Here is a 21688-nt window from a genome sequence, read left to right on the forward strand (position 1 = left end):
CTCATTTGCACTAAAACAGTAGTTCTGCCTGATTATTTTCATGAAAAATGCCTTTATTCTGCCAAAAAATCAAGAAAAACATCCAGGTAGTTGTTGAAAATTTCAAAAATAACGCAATAATTTCAATGGTTTTCACGAGAATGTGCTCGTCTAAGTACGGCCCATTGATTTATAAAGAAAAATACTGGAAAATACTGTGGTTCGATTTTGACAAAAATGACGTACTAACCTATGTCGATTTTTATGAATAAATTTTCCTCATGTTTTCAGAAAATGCAATAAAGAAGTCACTCATTTGCACTAAAACAGTAGTTCTGCCTGATTATTTTCATGAAAAATTCATTTATTCTAAAAAAAAGGGGGAAAAAAACATCCACGTAGTTGTTAAAAAATAAAAAAACGCAAAAATTCCAATGGTTTTCACGAGAATGGGCTCGCCTAAGTACGGTCCATTGTTTTATAAAGAAAAATACTGGCAGGAAATGTGGTTCGATTTTGACAAAAATTACGTACTAACCTATGTCGATTTTTATGAATAAATTTTCCTCATGTTTTCAGAAAATGCAATAAAGAAGTCACTCATTTGCACTAAAACAGTAGTTCTGCCTGATTATTTTCATGAAAAATTCATTTATTCTAAAAAAATGGGGGAAAAAAACATCCACGTAGTTGTTAAAAAATAAAAAAAATTCCAATGGTTTTGACGAGAATGGGCTCGCCTAAGTACGGTCCATTGTTTTATAAAGAAAAATACTGGCAGGAAATGTGGTTCGATTTTGACAAAAATGACATACTAACCTGTCGATTTTTACGAAAAAATTATGCTCATGTTTTCGTAAAATTCAATAAGAATTCACTCATGTGCACTAAAACTGTAGTTCCGCCTGATTAAATGCCTTTATTCTGCTCAAAATTTTAAACAAATATCTAGGTAGTAAAGAAAAATATGCTATTCTGCCAAAAATTGGCAGAACAAAGGCATTTTTGTCGATTTTCATGAAAGGCACCAAATCCATTTCTGCCCGATTATTTTCATGACAATACTTTTTTTCTTGCAGAAAACGGTGAAAAAATTCGAGTATTGCAAAAAACCCAGATCCACCTCGGTGTCAAGAACGGCCGCAATTCACCACCAACAGTACAGCACCATGGTACTTGTGCCAGTCTAGGTGCGCACTTTGTACAATACACGCAAGAGTAGGGCACGTGTTGATTCACACATACAAATTCACAGCAGCTCAAAACTTCCAACAAAATTCAGAAACAGACATGCAGCGGTACATCCATTGACATTTATTGTGCTGCGTCCGAGCACTCCTAAAGTAGCGTTGACAGTAAATGTACAGCCGATGAGAAAAAGACACGTTTGTTTGTACAGATTATACTCATTTACAAACACCACCGAGCCTGGCATCGTCATGTGAGATTGCGCACGACACACTGCGCCACTGCGTGACCGTACGGCTAAGATGTGAAGGCATTGGTAACCGCGGTCGACTGGAGGACGCCTCCTTCACGTGTCCCCGGCTGCCTGCGGAAGGAAATGGCGTGCACGAGTAGAGGTGGTTGGGTCGGATCGCTTGGCAGCTCACAGCGGCGGCGGCGGCGGAACAGCGCTGGCAGCAGCCTGCGCGCTCCTGGCTGCCGCGGATTTCTGCTCGTAGTTGACAAGCTGCTGCCCCACCAGGTACCTGCCAATGGACAACGCCGTTAGCTCCACGCCAGCACACCGTCCGTTAGGCGGTGGCGTTACTCAGCGGTAAAAACGTATCAGGACCCTCACTGAGGCCTGAGACTCAGTGATACTTTTGTGGGTAAACAAGCGCAGCAATACAAATAAATGTAATGGTTTGATGAAGATGTTAGTGGTGGTGTGGTGATGTGTGTGTTTTGGTGTTGGGGTGGTGTGATGGATATTGTGTGTGAAGGATGTGATAATGCTATGGTGGTGGGTACTGGGCATGGTGGTGAAAGCGTAGTGGTGGGTAGTGGTGTTGTGGTCGTGGTGTGGTGGTGATGTTGTGGTGGTGTAGTGGTTGTGGTATGGTGATGGAGCGTGGTGGGTAGTGGTGCAGCGGTGGTGGCGCTGTGGCGAAGTCTACTTGTCATTCTTGATGTGCTCGTATAGGCGGCGAAATTGCTGAGCTTGAAAGGAGACAAATCCGAGCAACATCACCACCATGAGCACCAGCGGGTAAATCCTGCGGCGGACCAGCGTCTGCATCTCCGGCGCGGCCCCTGTCAAACCACGAAGCAATCGTCAAACAAGTCCCATGAACTGCGGCACCAACGGGAGGCCCTCATCCAGCAGCAGATTCACAAAGGGCTGGACTCGCACGCGTTTATTGAGGTGCATACTGGCAGGGAATATCTCAGTTGAATAAGGTGTAGTGTGGTTACACCATGGCTGACGCATGCCGCACCATACTACAGAAAGTAACCTTGGACACACGTGGGTCCACTTGAGGACGTGGGGAGCCAATTGAGCACATCGATCACAATAACAATCGTCGTGCTTCCCTCGTCCAGTGCCAAGCGCACAAGTGGGTAGTGGGGGCGGGGGCATGGCGAGTTCGTTAGGATGCGGCCTCACCCAGCAGCGGCACGGCGCCAGCGGCGATGACGTAGGGGATGCACAGGTAGAGCAGCAGCACGGTGACCACAGGCGCCGCCAGCTCGCGGATGATGAACCACAGGTTCATGTTGCGCAGCCCGTTGGCGTAGATCTGCAGCAAAGCGGGGGCAGCAGGGCTTCGCACACTGCTAGGCCAGGGCATCGCAAATCCAGTCCCCTCGAACCCCCCTACCACGGTCCGCGCCGTTTCATGATTATCAACACTTTGTACTGCTATAAAAGCGATGCTGTGGAGGAGCATTGGAATTCAAAGCATAAATAAGTGCAAATCCATTCTGCCTCCATAAGTAAAAATAAAATGTTTTTTTTGTCCATCAGCAGCCTTTTCACCTTTCAAATCAATATTATCCGTATAATTTTCTATTCAAATTAATCCATTGCACATTGTAAAGCAACACCAATGAATGGACTAGCACAGGGTGCCTATAGACCAGGGGAGCAGAAGAGTTCTGTTCAGATCTGCACATGTTAACCACACGCAAGAGTCTTTCATCGCGAGTTGTATTTCATCAGCGAGACCCAGCGCTCGCGTTTGGAATTTGTGGATGGTGCGAAGTGGAGTCCACTCGCCTGCTCGATGATGCTCTTGAGCCACCACTGCGGGCCCATGAGGGTGATGGCCGTGATGATCTTGGCGTGCAGGACTCCGAGTGCCCAGTTCTGGCCACGCGGGAACCACGCACACGGCACTCGGCGTAACCATCGACTCAACCCAGAATCCTCTACAATTTGGCTTTATATGGCAGCTGCACACAACTGGGCCTCAACACGCTGTAAGCCAAAGTTTTGCAGTGGCTTGACCCAACCGTGCTACGCCATAAACCCTCACACTCCAATGCATGACCCAGGAGAAAACCTCCAGAGCTGCACAAGAACAAAGCCCGGTCACCCACTGACCGAATGGGTTTGAGTGGAAATGGCACGATGAGCCGATCAGGCCAATCAATCGACCAGGATTCATAGTCGACCGCTTGTCTTGCGGTCGATTACTTGGGCCCCTTTAAAAATGGTGGCCGCTGCCACATCCTGCCCCTCCAAAGGCGGGAAACCCCCATGCCCAGTGTGACGTCACTGATGAACCCGGTGATGTCACCAGACTTTGCCCATCACCTGTCGTCCAGCGGCACACATGGGAGAATAGGTGAGACTTTTTCCCAAATTATTTGAGGTATTTGGTGAGTCTAGTAACTGAACCAACCACCAGTAATTGGACAGCCCAGCTCAAGTGTGAAGTTATCTCATCTCCACATGGCATCAGCATCACAACCAAGGCACAGGCCAAGCAGGCGAGTGCTACAAGTGCCAACCTGCGAACCCCAACATACATCCCATCAATCAACTCCGGCAAGGTCCAAATCAGATGCCAGAAACAATAAATCCCCTTCCAATAATGTAACACTGCCTCCTCTATCTCCAGATAAGCTACCAAGTGTGAACATTGAAAACACTGATCATTTATGGGGACCTCCCTAACACGACCCCACTCCTCCCACAAACTACCCACCCACACACCCACCAGTACCCACCCACCGAAGCAACCACACAAACCACCCACCCACGCACCCACACGCATCCATCCACAACCACCCGCTCCCACCAGCACCCACCCACCGAAGCACTCGCACAAACCACCCACCCATCCACTCACTCAACCATTGGACATCTGTGAAAAAGAGCTTCACAGCTCATCAGATTTCTCCAAGATAAATAAATATTCTGATGATTCTGATACACCCGCAACCACAAGTCCACCCACCCCCGCACCCACCAACCCACCAATACATGCACCCAACCACCCGCCCACCGACGCACCTGCCAGGGAAAGAAAATTGGCGTCTGGTCCAGTGGCACCCGGAGAGGCGCCACCACCACCAGGTCAAACAGGATGCCAAGCAGCAGGGGCACAACGCCCGCCATCAGCACAGCCACCACCACAGACTTGATGAGCTGTTGGGAGTGGGCAGAGGGAGAACGACCACAGCTCTTTCTTCCACACACCCCACGCACGCAGACATGCCCCACGCACGCACGCCCCACGCACGCAGACACGCCCCACGCACGCACGCCCCACGCACGCACGCCCCACGCACGCAGACATGCCCCACGCACGCAGACATGCCCCACGCACGCACGCCCCACGCACGCAGACATGCCCCACGCACGCACGCCCCACGCACGCAGACATGCCCCACGCACGCACGCCCCACGCACGCACGCCCCACGCACGCAGACATGCCCCACGCACGCAGACATGCCCCACGCACGCACGCCCCACGCACGCACGCCCCACGCACGCAGACACGCCCCACGCACGCACACCCCACGCACGCAGACACGCCCCACGCACGCAGACAAGCCCCACGCACGCAGACAAGCCCCACTCACACAAGCCCCACGCACGCAGACAAGCCCCACGCACGCACGTGTGACATGGGCTGACTCGCCGATGAGGATGTCAGGTGCCCACGAGGCTACGGAGTGGGGGCTGCGTAGAGCAGTGCACACACATAAAGTGCTGGTCAAATGATCAACATGACCCGCACGGCATGGGCAGGGCCTCATCCAGCAGTGGATTTACATGGTGATCTACATGTACGAGGTTTCACAGGGAGAGGTTAATATTCTCGTCAAGCTCAGGGAGGCAAGACTGAGATGCATGGGTTAGATCGCGTAAATGTATAAATGTGTCGTTAAAACCCGCCACCACCCGACACAGCCAACTAGTAAGGGTTGTCACATAAACAGAACGTGCCAATTCGTCACTAGTACAGCACACCGGTGTGTTGGAGAACCAAGCCACAACATTTACAATCTGAGTACGACGTTTCGCCAGTAATTACAACTAGCTTCATCAGGCGACAGCCAGATTTGTGGAGAAGTCTGTTTCGTTCCTTTTGAAGTATGGTGCCCTTTATAGGAATGCATTTAAATAATGTATTATTTTATTATTCGCTTCCACGCAGCACTAAGGCGGTAGCTATGCGAACGGTTCAAGTTATTTTGATATCTTTCAATTTCGATAGATTATCTAATTAGTCTTGGCCAGTAGTAGCTAGTTTTGCAGAGATCTTCAACATTATCAAAATCAATTGAGATGGTTTAGGAATGGGATGCAAAGAGGCAGAGGAGATGCAGCTAACAGGGCTATGGAAATTAGAGACATAGAGACCGTTGATTCACACAGAGACCCACAGACTCGCACGGAGACCAACACACTGCCCCAGAGACTCATAGACTCACACAGAGACCCATAGATTCACACAGAGACCCATAGACTCACACACAGATGAGAAGGGCTATGGAGATGCTACCAGTGCAGGGCAGGAGCAGAGGGAGGCAGAGGTTGAGAGATGGGAGGATGCGGTGGAGCGAGATGTGAGTCGAGTCAATGTGACCAGAGCAGAGGCACAGAACAAAAGCACAAGGAGAGGCAAAAGCCGAGCAGTTTCCCCCATGCAGTAGTGAGAGTTGTGGCTAACAAGACGAAGTTCTCACTGAGTGGTCGTGTCGTGCGAGTGGGATAGAGAGTGAAGCCTGCCCTGGTGCAACACCACGGTGAGCGGCGTTGGGCACAGGCAGACAGCACCCACCAGCAAACTCCACTCCTTCACTTTCTGCAGCAGCACCGTGCGGCCCTGGGGCAGCCACGCGGCCGAGATGGTGATGGCCCGCGCTGCCACCCAGCACACGTAGAGGCCGCACGCGGCCGTGTAGAGTTCATGGATGCGCGTCTCGCCCGTCCAGAACGACATGAGCCAACGTCCTGCCAGCACTGCGGTCATCCAGAGACCGCGTCGCACAAGCGGCGTCGGAAAGTAATTACGATTAAACTTTTACCGATGTCGTCGGCACCGCCGCGCACGGCTACTCGTTATCAACACAGACACGCAATGACGCCACAGCGGGTCGTACAACAGGAGATGCTTTCCGATATGCGTTTGTCCTCGGAGGTAATTAGCGGTAACGGGGTTAGCTTCTGAGCCACTCAATGAGATGACGTGACATCATTAGATGCTGTGACACGTGACGTCACGGGGAGGTGAGGGGCATGCATGGCGTGTGACCAAACAGTTCCTAATAGCAGCACAACTTTAAACTAAAATATCATTTATACTCTGACGCCCATGTCACAGACAGGCAAATGGACCAATATAAGGCATTACACATTTTCGACATCAGTTGGAAAATAGGTTTAGAACTCTTACCTGGTACAATAAGGCAGACAAGACTCGCCACCATTAGCGTGAAACACAGAAGAGCCAAGAGCATCATCACCTGCGAACAAACACCCATGACCACATGTAGCGACGACCACACTGCACCGACTACTGATGTGAGCATTCTGTTTGCCAATTACAGCGCGTGCATCGCCCACGGCTCTCACCCGGGACGCAAAGTGGCTGGGCCGGTGGTACGGTTGGAAGCCCACGGGGCCTCCTTGCTGCAGCATGGCCTGATGTGCCATGTTGAGGCCTCCCAGGGCTGGCGCCGCTGCCGGCGCCGCCGCGGGCGCCGGCATGGGCGGCGCTGCCGCCACCCCCTCCTCCAGCTCGGCGGCGTTGTTGTTGTTGTTGGGCCCCGGCTGGTGATCGGCACCGGCGTGCGGCTCCGTAGCGGTGTCTCCTTCAGCCTCGTCCCCAAGCAAATAGGAGCGCAGGTCCCTGAGACGCATGGTGCCAGTGCCACATACGCCATCAATCGCGAGTACAAGACAATATCTGCTTAGTACAGAGGTCTTTGTATCCAATGTTAACATTCATTAATGATTTTTGGGTTAGGTCACGTAATGATCTGGCCAAATGTGTCATGAAGCAAATCCACCCAGCACAGCAAAACAAATTAAACTGTGTCGTGTACAAGCGATTAATGACGCAGTCATAATCAGCGAGTGAAACACCTGCAAGCGTGACTTTAGTGTGAATACGGCGAGGGTAATAGTGTTTATGAGACACGACGCGAGAGACGACCAGGGTTTGCGCGCGTGCGAGACGACGTGAACTGCGGTGCGCGACGAACCGCGCGGCGCTGAGCGCGCGACGCGGACGACTCACAGGAGCCGGCCGGCGGCGAGTGTCCACGCGCGCACCAGGCCCTTGAGCCACTGGCGTGTGTGGCCCTGCTCCAGCAGCGCCGGCAGTACCACCTGCAGCAGCAACAGCTCCAGCGACAGCTCACTCACAGGGGCGTCGCTGCGCACGGCACACAGACAACCACGTTAGCCCAGCCGGGGCGATACCCACGCACGCACGGTGCGACAACGTACGAATGTCAGCAGTGCTCTCGGCGGCGTTGTGCTTCGGCACCTGTAGAGCATGACGTTGTAGGGAAGGAACGTTGGCAGGAGAGACTTGATTATGTGGATGGGCATCCACAGCATGAGCAGCACGATGGAGCCAAACACAATCTGCCGAGAGAACAGAGTCCACGTCGTTGGCATTTTTCATCAATTTTATCCCAACTGCGCTGTCGGCATCGGCTCACGAGACGAGGTGTCCGTTTGCGTAGTCGCACGGCAGTGCACTGATTAGTGTTTGATAACAGCCCACGGAAGCGGCTACCACAGAGCTACCTCTGACATAAAGGACCTCGAAACAGAAGAGGGTAGCACTCCGGCAACCATTTCACGTCAACATTCATTTGTTTTCCAGTACAATATGGCGTTCTTATTTGAAAGGGTAAAATATGTTTTAGTGACAGATTTTGCCGTAAAAAATAGGACGCAAGCAAAACCCGAACCGGCGCTCACCACGGAGAGGATGAACCTGCGAACGTGTCGGTAAATCGGCAGGTGGATCATCTCCTGTACGGGGTTGAAGTCTGGATCGTTGAGGTTTCGGAGAAACCACAGAAGTCCCGGTCGCAAAACCTACGCAGTGAGAACACGAGATACAGTGCTCATTGAGCACAGCAAACTACCATTGACATTACCGAGCGCACAAATGCAGCATTGTAATATATGTACAACCCTTTGTCAATCCACTGTTGGATGAAGGGCTACCCACACGAGGTCAGTCATGGGAGTTGTGTTACAATTCTTAACCACAATTGTCAGTTCGGATCGGCAAAGGAAGGGCGACCAGAACCAGTTCAGATACGTGGCTGGGAATCCAACTCTTGTCACGGGGTTTGTAGCATGTGCTGATCGCTGCCCCACCACTCCACCCCTACACGTGCTCAGTAAACACACCCCGGCATTACCGACGTCACCGACTGCGCAAACTACGCACCGCCACATAAATTGCCAGGTTTCCCTTACAAAGGAGACGTCTGCATTTCCAGCCACTGCGCGGTAGAAAAGGCTGCACCCCGTACGCAGATTCAACCGCACCGAGCTGACCGCGAGCGAAGCTTTCACGGCATCTAAACTCGCCGTACGCCCGACGTGCCGCAACAACTCGGGGGCCCGCGTGGGCCGACAGGTCGCGACGCACGGCGGCTGGTCGCGCTGCGCGGAGCCGTCGTGCCGCGAGGGCCCGGCCACCGGTCAGTGCCGCACCTCGCGCAGCAGCAGGATGAAGGCAGCGAAGTAGAAGACGTAGACCATGCCGACCAGCCAGTGCAGGAACATGGTGGTGCCCGGCGCCGACTGGAAGCTCGCCTCTCGATCCTTCAGCGTCGCGTCAAACATCTCCTGCTCCGACAAACACACATTGTCATCATCCTTATTGTCATCATCATAATTGTCTATAACAGGACCACAATCACCATCTTCTCACTCGTTTACTGCCTTTATGGCATTGGACAGCACATTAGCAAAGAATGGGCAAAAACACAACAGAAACTCTATTTTGATGCCAAAAAGGTGAATGCGTAAAGTAAATGTTGCTGCCATTACCAGTGAACAAATGTCCAGCCACCAGCCGCAGATGAGTGGGAACACCCCGATCTCCACCACGACCAGCAGAGACACCTGACACAGAAGCACAGCACCAGGGCACATGGTGCAGCAGCACTGATATTAAACAGCCATGCCCCCTGGTCCATCGCAAACCAAAACAAGACCCTCTCGATGTAGTTATGGTCTAAATGCAACTGCACGTGAAAGACGCTGTATATGGCAGCATGGGCACGGTCACCACCGCTCGCTATTCAGACCAAGCCACTCCGCTGCAGGGGGCCACGCCCCGGTGGCAGCTGTCGAAGGATGTTTATGGGTCGCTTCTGAATATCTACATTATACATATTATTTTCTCATGGTAAAGAACGACCGAAGTAACTCTGGATCGATAAGAAGGGAAGATCAGGTGCAGGAGGAGAGGGAGGTTTTGAGCCAAGACTTAGAAATCTGGAGGTACCTTGACCACAACGTAGCCGAGACCAAGGATCCGCTTGGAACGCTGGAACCTCACCAGCGACGCCAGAGCCTGGGTTGGGACCGCGAGTCAAGGACGACAGCCACAGGCTTGCGCCACACACCGAGGCTAGGGTCAGGATATCGTGGAACTGTGTTTTGAGTTGTTATAAATGTTGACAACAAATAGTTCTCAAGTATCACAGTTTATCGGTGTTAGATTGTAAGGTCTATTGCAAATTCACTCAGAATGCGCACGGTCTGATCATATTTAAAAAGCTAAGTAGTGTTGAGCCTGGATAGTGCTCGGATGGGTGATCGCCGTGCATAGGCCAGGCGTTGTTGTTGGCTGCGTCGGGGCTACATCGTCAGCAGTAAAGAAAAATGCATTGTTCTACCGTACTATTCCACAACAGCTTTGCTCCAACGCCATCACCAACCGGCACTAAACGGCGTGGTGAAGTATGGTCAAATGATCCACGTGCCCCGCATGGCATGGGGAGACCCGCATCCAGCAGTGGATTGACAAAAGGACTGTGCTGTTCGTCCATCCACCCATCATCGGTACGAGCCGTGGTTTGGGAGGTTGACGGTCACCATGCGCCAGCCTCGCACGTGCGTCGTGTGCGTGTCGTGATGCGTGCAATGCTGCAGCAGCAGCTACAAGCTGGGACGTGTCCCGCGAATTGTGGCCGTGGCGAAGGATACGTGGAAGAGCACGAGCGCAAGGGCGAGCAGCACGTAGCCCACGATAGTGGTGATGAGGCCCTCGAAATGCGAAGCTGCCACCTGGTGGCAGAGACCACGAACACACGGGCACATCACCTTCACACACACACACATGCAGACAGGAGCACAGATACTGGAATACTTTACAATGTGGATTAGCGCAGCAACTAAATATGACAGTATCTCAAGATATGGTACAGAAACTGTGGGCACGTTTATTAAATAGGGAGTGAGGCAGTCTTCAAGCCTGGACTGAACAGGGGCAGGCAGCCATCTTCACGCATGACTGGGAAGACCCCTCCCATACGCAGGCACACGTGTGCACATTCATCAACCCACACATGAACACAAACGCATGCATGCACAGCAGGTGACAACACAACATCTCAGCGTCTCAGCACCAACCCTAACAGTGAAACGATACGATCCGGTGCTGGTGCTGTTTTCAGAGAGTGTGTTGCAGCCTTGACGATACTAACGAGTGGCCGAGTGTGCAGGACGGGACATGGAGGCTCACGAGGGTATGGCAGTGACTGTGTGCATCGTCTGATGCAGGAGAGTTCTACTCACATGCTCCTTGACTCCCATGGCCACCACAGAGAAGTGGCCCACGTGGTAGGGGCAAAACGCTGCAACAGAACGAGATTTTCAGAGAATCAGAACATATTTCCGCACAATTATTTATTTTGATTAAGATTGTCTACCCAGAAAAGCCTCACCGAGTCTCAAGACTCTTTATCAGGAGGGTCCCGCCAAATAATTTGCAGTATGGGCTGAAGGACGGTGACACGGCCCAGTGGTGGAGCGTTCGCTGCTTGTTGCAGAGGTTCGCGGTGTGAATCCAGCGGCCGCCCTGGTTAATACCGTGGGTGTGTTAACCGTAATATTACTGCTGCGCCATCTGTTTCACAGTGGACTTTAAAGATCGCATGACATAATTCGCAAGAGAAGGCCATTGTGTGCCAGTATTGGAGTCCAAAGTTGCCAAATTAAATCATTACACTGCAGATAACTCCATTAGGACGATACACGCAGCAGCAATAATCGCCCCCCTACTAGCGGACAAATGTCCCAGGTCACTCCTGCAAATGAGACTCGTCCTGGTCACTTGGGTTCTCATCTTGTGACATTAAATGCACTCGATACTTGCTGTGTGTCATCCCAGTGGAGTTTTATGCAGGTAATCTTCAGCAGGGGGATGTTTGGGTTTTTCTTTCTTCAGAAAAATGGTTCTAAAATGTACTTGACATCTTTGTAAGTTGCTTGAGAGGCCAGTGTGGAATTACACGCGAGTGGTGTAGAATTTGGCAAAAACTCACCAAACACCAAAATGAAGAGGGTGTTCAACGACACGACCCAGAAGACGTGCTCCTGCAACCACAAACGTCACTCGAGTCTCAGAGCACAGGCCGGGCGAACCGCGTACGTGTAACGTGTAAAGGCCCTTCATTCAGTGGTGGATTGACAATGGCCTGTAAATGATTATGAATGTGGTTCCGCTCTGTGTAATATCCCAGAGGAAGAAAAATATTCTTACCAGAAACACGAGGGATCCATCAAGGCCGAGCATCTGGAAGGAATTCACATGGCGCGACGCATGACACGAGTCCCCAGGTCTCCCCGACCCTGTGCGTGTCTCAACGTGCATGTGTTAAAGTGTGATGGACATATGAACCGGCTTCTCCTAGGTTGACTCAGTATTAAATAGCTAGTACAGCGTGTAAAAATCAGCACTGGGGAGACAAAGGTGGTCGGGAGTGATGTAGGTCACACACCCCTCACGTGCCGTGCCAGCCTTCGTAAGAGCTCGCTAACGGCACTTGCCCCGACAGCCTGTATAGGCTACATGAGGAATGTTTGTCTTTGAATGCGCGTGTCCTCTCACCCGCTCCCACGTGAGCTCCTCTGCCGCTCGGTCCCACTCCAGCGCGTTCCAGTTCCCTCCTTCAAACAACACAGAGCAGATGAACTCCCCACAGGTGCAGAGCTGAGTACACCACCGCAAGAGGCATGGATGAATGCACTACCGACAAAGTGTAGGAATTCGTCCCCTGACAACGTGTGTAGGAATGGATGAGCTACTAATGGGGGTAAAAGAATGACCGACACATCACGTGACCGAATGAGATACCTTGGGCAGCACCATCAACACCGTCAGCTGCAGCTTCATCTTCTACGTTCTCCTCTTCCTCCCCATCCCCCACCTCCACCTCCTCCTCCAGCTCCCCCTCCACCTCCTCTTCCTCCTCCTCCTGTGGGCCCTCCTCGACGTCCCGCGGCCCTGGTGCGCCATCCCCCGCGGGCTCAGCCACAACGGGAGGCACGACCCTGTCCTGGGGACCTGCGCCCTCCGCCGCTCCTCCGCCCGCCGGCTCTCCATCCTCGGCTCCATCTCTGGCCGGTGGTGCCCCCAGATCGACGACCTCTTCAGCCTGCGCCCAGTCCCGTCGGTAACACAAGCCCCAGGTAAACCGGACAAGCTCACAGGAAAGCGCTGCAACGCACGGCTAACAGAGCGCTGCCAACCAAACACCAACAATACAGATGTCCCCTCTTCACAAACTCCACTTCTCTTCCACATGCCAAACCGACTGTGGATCCAAGGGGGGTGATGGGGGTGATCGCCCACCTCAAATGACATTTCAGCACTGCAGCCACCCCCTCCTTGGCAAGTTTCAAGGAGGGGGCGCCAGACATCCTAATGCAGGACCCTCACATTTATCATACATAAACCAGCAATCTAATCCTTTGATCTGAACACAATAACAAGTAAAGGCATGCGCAGCAGACACCCCTCCACACGTCGCTCGCGTAACCGCACTGTGCGGTCGCCGGTTTTCAATCGGATCGTGTGACAACGGAGAACATCGACTGCGCGATCTTCCCTTGCCAGGGGAACGCTGAGGAGGTTTAAGTGTTGCATCACCGCCTCGACGTCACAAGCGAGTCACGAGGCGCGCCCGTACAGCGCCCGAGCGTTCACGCCAGAGGGCCCACCGCGACGCTAACCTGCGCGTCATGCGGCGCTGGCTGCCCGGGGCCGTTGTCGTTCGCGTTGGGATTGACGTCGAGGTTGGCGTTAGGGTTGGCGTCAGGGTTGGCGTTGCGCGCCTGCTGGTTTTGCTCCAGCCAGGGCGGCGCCCCCCCGTGCAGGATCTGCTCGCGCAGCCACACGAGGCTGATGAAGGCGCACAGCGTGCACGTCACCACGAAGCAGCCCTGGAAGCAGTCGGCCAGGAGATTGTCCCTGCAGAGGATCACCGCGACACGGGGAGAGAGAAACAGCACGGCTGCGGCAGCGCACGAACGCGAGTGTGTGTGTGCGAGCCAGCTGTGATGTATGAATCAAAAACATTGACACCAAGAGAATGGAAAAACAGACGGTAAGGGGTCAAAGCATGGAGATATGCATGCTTGGAAAGACACGGATACAGAAAGAGAAACACGTGGCTACGGAAATAGTGACATCATGACAATTAATAAAAGAAAATGTGCCTGGACAGGACGGACGATGGCCGATGAACAGAATGGAATGAAAGCCATAGGAGGACCGCTGCGGAGAAGGAGCAATGAGATCGGTGTAAATGCAGGAGTGAGATGACGGGCAGCAGCACCGGACATTGAGGAATGGCAACCACGTGGGGAGGCCTTCATCCAGCAGTGGCTAGAGAATGGTTGATGATGAGGACTAAGCAGCAAATGTGCAAGTAAACATTCTGAGTTGACAAAACAGCCACGCTGAATCAGAATGTGTGTTGGTAAACTGTAATGGTCGCTCACGTATATTTGGATATAAATTATCAGAAGATTTATGAAATGACATACATCAGGGCCGGGGACAATTTTCTTACCAATGTCTGAATAGGGCTTTCAAACATCTTAAGTGGAGCCACACCTCAATTACACCGCAGTGCTATTTAATAACTACGCAAAACACTTTGAGGGCTCATTGCATTTCTAAATGCAATGCAATATTCCCCTTTCACACCCAATTTGTAAGGCAAGATACTTATAGTGACGGATAAATATTGTTTGCAGGCCGTTTTGAATCGGTAGGCCTCATGTTCCCACGGGCCTTAGGTTCTCCATTCCTGGCAGACATCACAAGGCTCCACAACAGCCAGATAAAACATTTTGTTTGTTCACAAGTCAACAAAAATATGTTCCCATGCTTACACAACATTATACTGAAATTGTCCAGGTTTTGTTTGCACCCTGTTTGTCACTTACAGAGCAGAGGCTCTTTTCTTTACTGAAAACGAATGTGTGAAAAGTGTTTTTGGAGACAGAGCGAGAGTACATTATGTGACCTCTGCCAGGAAAACCATTTGAGCACAACGCCAAGAGCTGAAGAATAAAACGGGATTCGCAGCTCAAGAATCTCCAGGGCAAACAAGGCGATGTCCGCACACAAGACTTCCCACAGCCTGCCACAAGCCAGCTGTGAACAAGTGAGTCTCTAGCCAAGCCTGAACTCAACCAGGAATTCAGCTCAACAGACTTCAGACAATGCATTATTTTTATTTTATCGAATTGCAATTCCAGGAAGTACACTCCCCATCACTATGACCAGGTGGCTCAGCAGTAGAGTGAGCGGCTTGCAATCAGAAGGTTGTGATGTAAAATCCTGGTTGGGGGTTGCCTCAAACCATCATCCCTTTGAGGTCGATAAAATAAAAAACACTTTGTGGGGAAGTCAGTAGTGGTAGTCCTATGGATAGACTCGCGCCCATCCGTAGGAATGCGAAAATTCCCCTGCTGGCTCATGGCTGTGAAGAGGCCATGATCTCCATCTCAATGCTCATTAGAGCAGGAAATTACTTCTTTTGACACAACACAAACTGTTCAATAATGCTGTTAAAAGATGGAGTGAGTGAATGCCTGATATTAAATGTTGTGTATTAATCATATAAATAATTTAGTACATGCGGTACGAGTGCAATCCTCATAGCGCAAGGCTGGCACGAAAGCACTATGTTTCACAGACAATAGACGGTGATGTGGTTACGTGTTATCCCAATTAAGAAATTTGCATGTCATTTTTTTAATTATGCAAATTTTGAACATGATGCAGGCACACAACGGCCCACTCGTTTCAAATTACTTTAGGGGATATTTTAATGTTCACTGTGAAGCAAAAGGCATGTTTATTTAGAATGAATACACCCGCTGTAATAACCAGGGCGGTCGGCTGGATTACAACCACGAACAGCTACAACACGCAGCTAAAACGCTACCGCTGGGCTGCGTCACCGCCCCCAAGTAAAACCGCAGGTGCAGCGACGTAATGGTGAACGACCAGGGTGTTGATTGTCGGTGCTCTCTCACGTGGAAAGAAGGTCCAGGGGCAAGGTCAGCAGGGAGCTCACGGAGCCAGTAAAGAGACACTTGTAAATGCGGCCTGAAACATAGCAAGAGGTTACGGGCATGAGCGTGCACTCACACGTGGCAAGCAGAGATGCTGGGAACAGGGCAAAACTAAAGCGCTTCGAACATCCCTACTTAACATTCTGGCGCGCAAAATCAGCGCACGCTATTTAATTACTGGGCAGCCAAATGAGATAAGCTCTTTGATGCCAGACAACTGGATAGGTGCAGTAAGCATGTTTTTGAACCCCCACAATGCACTGCGTGGCTACAGGAACTAAACAGCTGCACATACTGGCTCTGTGGGTGCACACGCTGTGCACTGTAAACACGCAGGCTCTGCAGCCTCCAGCTTCAGGGCGAAGCTGTTCCAGGCCGGTTAGAAACGGTGACAGCCGGATGTGGTGACACACGTCTGCCTCTGGACACAAGGGTTGGTGGATCATACGGATTCAACTACTTTCCAAACCGACTGGGCTGCGAAACAGCCAGAAAGTGGCAGCCCAGCATGTGGGTTCAAGTACCCATCTGTGCAGCCCTTTGTCACACCCCTCTCATGCAATGGGCTTTTTCTACATTATTCTTTTTTGCTTCAACATTCAAAATAATTCTTAAAACTTCATTGACCAAATATACCAAATGCAGAACCCTCCTGAAATAGGATCCTGAGACTTAATGGTGAACTCCTGGAGAAATAATAAAGTTTAATTAAACACAGACCATGACCAGATCGGCCCGGAACGTGCCCGATCCCATTAGGTCTCAGAAACTAAGCGGGAATGTGGCTGTGGTACATTATGGGCAGCTTAAGGCACTGCAACAAAACCCACTAATGTACTGCACTTATATGCTCCTATGTTTACGCACCCCACCTTAATCAATCCACACTGATCAGCGTCGCAAAGTATAATCAAACAACCCCCATGACCCACAGCGTGGGAAGGCCCCCATCCACCAGTAGACTGGCAAACGTGCTGTGCATAATCATCAGTAACCATAATCAATCCACTGCTGCACGAAGGCCTCCCAAAGCGCACGCCTTCTCCCACAGTACACGTGCGCACACACACGATTCAACACATCACCCTACATAAAAGTGCAACGGTGGTCCCGTTTTCTCAAGAGTTGTGGGCGCGCACGTGCGTCCGGGGTTCTGGGAGTCGCGCTCGCCGCTCACTCACAGGCGGTGAGGGGCACGACCCCGAGCCAGGCGAAGGCCACGAGGGTGTAGTGCAGCCAGAAGCGAACGCCCGTGCACACGCTGCGGAACAGCCCCGCCAGGATGTCGCGCAGCGGCAGCCGAGACGGCATGTCGGGCGAGTAGACTGCACACGGGCGCACACGAGACGCCGTGGGGGTTAGAAGACAGGCGGACAATATTGGGTTCAAATCCAGGTTTCACTCGTCTCTGATTAAACTGGGTTCTCAAGTGTGAACACGCAAAAAAAAAACGCCATTGAGTATTTATTTCTCCATTTAATTTGACAAAATTCCAGGCTCTGAGAATTAAAAATATTGGTTCAACTGTTGTGCGACGAACATTACTCTGTGGTAGGGTGGTTGGAAGCCGGTCAGGTGCGAGCATGTGAATGTTATTCCCTCGTCTGAGGGTTTTCTGCAGCTACAGTAGTCCCTTGGTTAAGTGACATCGGTTAATGGTTTTTCGGTTAATGCTTCACCTCCCATAGAACCCCATGTTTTAGACTAATGTTAATATATTGATTCGCGGTATGTTTACGTTATGCATGCGGGAGCCAACTTAGGCCAATCGGAGCACTTGTAAGTGGGGCTGAGCCATGCCCTCAGCCAATCAGATGCCCATTTATGAGCGTTTCGACCTCGACTGGCTTTGTTTACATTACGTTTTCTGTTTTGCCAGTGGAAACAGTTATCTTGCAGATTCAGTGATTTTTACTTATTTTTCAACTTATAAGTGAATTCAATTAACAGTTATTTTGGTAAAACAGTAGTTTTCGTGCAACGGATTAAGAACGTTAACCGAGGGTCTACTGTAATGTTTTCCTCCTGCATGCAAAACACAAAAAGGAATAGGCAAAAAATTCCAATCCAGCACCCTCCTCCTTGTGCTTCCTGCTGCCATCACAACCCATGCAAACAGTGGCCACGTCCACTAAGATGGTCACAGTTAAAGCACATCTTGGTTCAGAGAAAGTAATTCCAACGTGGACTTACTTGGTGTAAACGCAAATCTGTGCTTGCACAGCTCGCAATATTCCTTCTTGCTGTGCTTCAGCCATTGTAGCAAACTGTGGACACCAGTGAATATAACTCAATGAACACAGCAATTTGAACATTCTCTTCTAAACACAAAGACAATCATTTGCAAGGATTCTGCATTGGCTTTCCATCACATTCGTCCTCAAAAGAGTTGAATTAGCAGTAATAACGTTACTTTCACAGACGCACCACCATATGAAGTCACAAGGCGTCTGGGCGTCACTGCCTTGCCTGAAAAGGCTTATTTATGTCATGTTGGTTTTTATTGCAAAATTTTTGGCAACATTTGTATAAATGTGTCTGGTTTTCTATAAAGACAGTCTCTCATTACAATACAGATTTATATGGACATTTAATTTATGAGAGTTATCGTGTACCCCCTACGCTACAGATTAACAGACGGACAGAGCTAATTGGATAAAGTTAAACATTAATAACAGTGTATAACAAGCGTCAGCACAACTCTTGCTGAGATTATGATGAGGCACTAAATCATTGGCCCGATGACAGCTCCATCCATCCGTCTCTGTGAGCACTAGCTCTCGGCACAAGCTCCCGAGATGTTCCCCGTGCCAAGCTGGCTCCACTCCTCGCATCACTGCAGCGAAGCGGACGTCCAGGAGGGCGGGGTTCACGCGAGGCTGCAGACGCACCAGTCCTGATGGATGTACTTGATGCTGCCCGTGCACACGCACGGGTGGTAGAGCGGTTTCTCGGCGGTGCCTTCGGAGCGGCACACCCGGCAGATGTCGCCTGTCAGCGGGCACAGCGGCAGCGGGGAGCGCGGTCACCACGGGCCGAGCGTCCACCCCCACTCATCGACACCGCCTCTCGCTAATGTGACGCTGTATTTACGCCCCAAATAAGCACGCGGCATTGACGGGCACGACCAATACGTGACAGCGCCTTTGGCAATCGCAATCCACGCATCCAGCGCGGGGACGGTGACGCATACACACTTGGCAAAGAGGTCTCACAATGCGCTTGTTTCCGTCACGGGGATGGCAAGGCACACTTCATGAACGGGGTCAAAACACAGGCGTGCAGGAGCCGCACTTCCTCGCTGCCAAGGGCTGCACAAAGTGGCACGAGTCGCAGCAGCAGCAGCAGTAGAGACCACTGCAGTAGGAGTCGCAGGAGCAGCACCCTATCTACATCCACGAGGCGTTAACATAACGCTGACATCCAGAGGCTGCACTGCCTTACTATACGCATGCACGCAACAAAGCAGTAGCATCGGCTTTCGTGGCAGTAGCAGCATCAGTATCTATACAGTACATTATTGTTCATATAACAACGACAGCTCCACACCCCTCACTGCCAAAGGCTGTGAGCGAACGACGTTGAGGCTTAGGCCAGGTGCTGAATCACTCTGACCCCCCCTCACCCACTGACCCCCCCTCACCCTGACCACCCCTCACCTACTGACCCCCCTCACTCACTGACCCCCCTCACCCTGACCCCCCCTCACCCGGACCCCCCCTCCCACTGACCCCCCCCCCCCTCACCCACTGACCCCCCCTCACCCTGACCCCGATTCCCACTGAACCCCCCCTCCCACTGACCCCCCCCTCCCACTGACCAGTGGCCCAACCTCTCGGGGGGCATTTCCCCGTCTTGAGGTGCTTTTTTACCTGCGCAGTGAGACTCCAATTTGTAGACAACGACCCTCGGCCCAGACCCATAACGACAAGCCGAGTGACCCGAGACTCAACCCCGAACTCAGCCCTGTGACCTCGTAATACAACCCTAACCCCAATCCCTGTGACCTCGTAATACAACCCTAACCCCAATCCCTGTGACCTCGTAATACAACCATAACCCCAATCCCTGTGACCTCGTAATACAACCATAACCCCAAGCCTTAGTGACCTCGTAATACAACCCTAACCCCAATCCCTGTGACCTCGTAATACAACCATAACCCCAAGCCTTAGTGACCTCGGAATGAACCCATAACCCCAAGCCTCGTGACCTCGGAATGAACCCCTAGCCCCAAGCCCTGTGACCCGAGGCAGGCTGCTCCCTGCCTGCCATGGCCGCTCACCCCCGGGCGTGAGTCGCCGGCTCTCAGGCCACCCCGAGCCCGCGGCCTCTGTGCGGGGTCGCATCAAACGCCTCGTTTCGACGTCTCCGGCGGGATGGGTTCGCCAACATTTGATTAAAGGCCCCCGACTCCATGACCGAACAACCCCTTATCCTTGACCCCCTAGCCCGGACCCCAAATCCGTAGCGCTGACCCCTATCCCAGACCCCGACAATATCAGCCTCCTATGTCCCGACCCCCATCACCTTTCACTCTGACAGCCGCCCCGACACAAACCCCACCGACCCCAACGCCACTCCCGGCCCGGGCCCGAGTGCCCCGCGCTCCCTCCCGTCTTTCCTGCCCCGTTCCCCCGGGCGCACGCTCGCCGTGGGCTGGGGGGGGGGGGAGACCGAGGGGGGAGAGGGCTCCGATTCCCGGCTTCACCGTCGTCTGTGAGCGCCTCCATAGCACGAGGGTGCTTCCTCCGATCCTGTCAGCGCCGCGGCAGCATGGTTCGCGACTCCCGCGAGCCCCTGCAGACCCCCGTGGGTCCCCTCGACGCCGCCCCAGTCGAATCGCCGAGCGCGGCTCTCGCTGAGGCTGGATGCGCTCAGAGCCTCCGGTTCTTGGGTTCCCCTCGGCACGCGCGGGGGGAGCTCGGAGACGCGAGCACCCCCCCCTCCTCCCAGTGGCCGAGGCCGGTATTGGGGTTCACGACCACGCGTCCCGGACACGGTGCCCATGCCAATCCACGGCTGGATGAGGGCATCCCCACGCCTGACATCATCAATTGTTATCATGAATCACACACGAGGCAGTGCCGGATTACCCCAGTAGCAAAAATAGCTACATATGTAGCTACGGGCCCCGCACTTTCAAGGACCCCGCACTAAATGCTTCCAAGCTATCAATTCCGGCTCAGTGATTCTGCACTTGCTCTATTACTATAATACTATACTGCCTTCAACTTTTATGAACGACTGGGTGTTGAGGTTAGCGATTTGTTGTATTATGTCTGTATAGCGAATGAAAAAATGCAATTACTTTACTATGCAATTTTTTTTTTCTAATTTAGGGCCCCTTATTAACTTAAGCTACAGGCCCCGCACTAGCTTAATCCGGCACTGACACGTGTATCATGAATCACACGTTATCACGCCAATGTCAGCTACACATCACCAATGATCCTCCGATTAGCACGGTGGGCTACGTACGATGCTAAATAAGTTCAACATACATCCAACATAATCATCATTTCCTCATTATTAATCCTTCATCAATCATCCAGTATCATCAGTAATCACTCATCGTAAATGAAACGTCAAAACAAGCATCATAATCAATCGTTCAAAATTTTAACGTCATTATAAATCAATTACACATCATACATCACTCGTCA

The 21688-nt window shown here is 51.8% G+C and overlaps 1 protein-coding gene across 1 annotated transcript; it reads right to left on the minus strand.

Moving 5' to 3' along the window:
• Positions 1-1279: 1279 nt before the first annotated feature.
• Positions 1280-20945, minus strand: LOC144936783 (E3 ubiquitin-protein ligase MARCHF6-like). The gene is made up of 26 exons (XM_078863923.1): positions 20734-20945; positions 18914-19013; positions 18216-18289; positions 17204-17347; positions 15984-16056; positions 13665-13902; positions 12787-13087; positions 12541-12599; positions 12193-12225; positions 11975-12026; positions 11226-11284; positions 10635-10715; positions 9931-9999; positions 9471-9545; positions 9132-9266; positions 8382-8501; positions 7939-8039; positions 7687-7824; positions 7020-7296; positions 6841-6910; positions 6226-6407; positions 4448-4582; positions 3206-3295; positions 2594-2726; positions 2103-2238; positions 1280-1691 (listed from the first exon to the last, which is right to left on the minus strand). Exons 1-26 carry the CDS (start codon positions 20753-20755, stop codon positions 1589-1591), a joined length of 3000 nt encoding a protein of 999 aa, XP_078720049.1. The 5' UTR covers positions 20756-20945; the 3' UTR covers positions 1280-1588.
• Between the last annotated feature and the right edge of the window lie 743 nt (positions 20946-21688).

Source organism: Lampetra fluviatilis, chromosome 17 (assembly GCF_964198595.1).
Source record: "Lampetra fluviatilis chromosome 17, kcLamFluv1.1, whole genome shotgun sequence".
Lineage (NCBI taxonomy): Eukaryota > Metazoa > Chordata > Hyperoartia > Petromyzontiformes > Petromyzontidae > Lampetra > Lampetra fluviatilis.

What these genes read in the sequence shown, in the direction of transcription:
- LOC144936783 (XM_078863923.1), bottom strand. Translation starts at nt 20,755, where the DNA reads ATGGAGGCGCTCACAGACGACG. An exon ending in TCGGCTACGTTGTGGTCAAG is followed by an intron (nt 9,546 to 9,930) that starts GTACCTCCAGAT and finishes CTTCTGTGTCAG; the next exon opens with GTGTCTCTGCTGGTCGTGGT. An exon ending in TCATCCTGCTGCTGCGCGAG is followed by an intron (nt 8,502 to 9,131) that starts GTGCGGCACTGA and finishes CTCACTGCGTAG; the next exon opens with GTTTTGCGACCGGGACTTCT.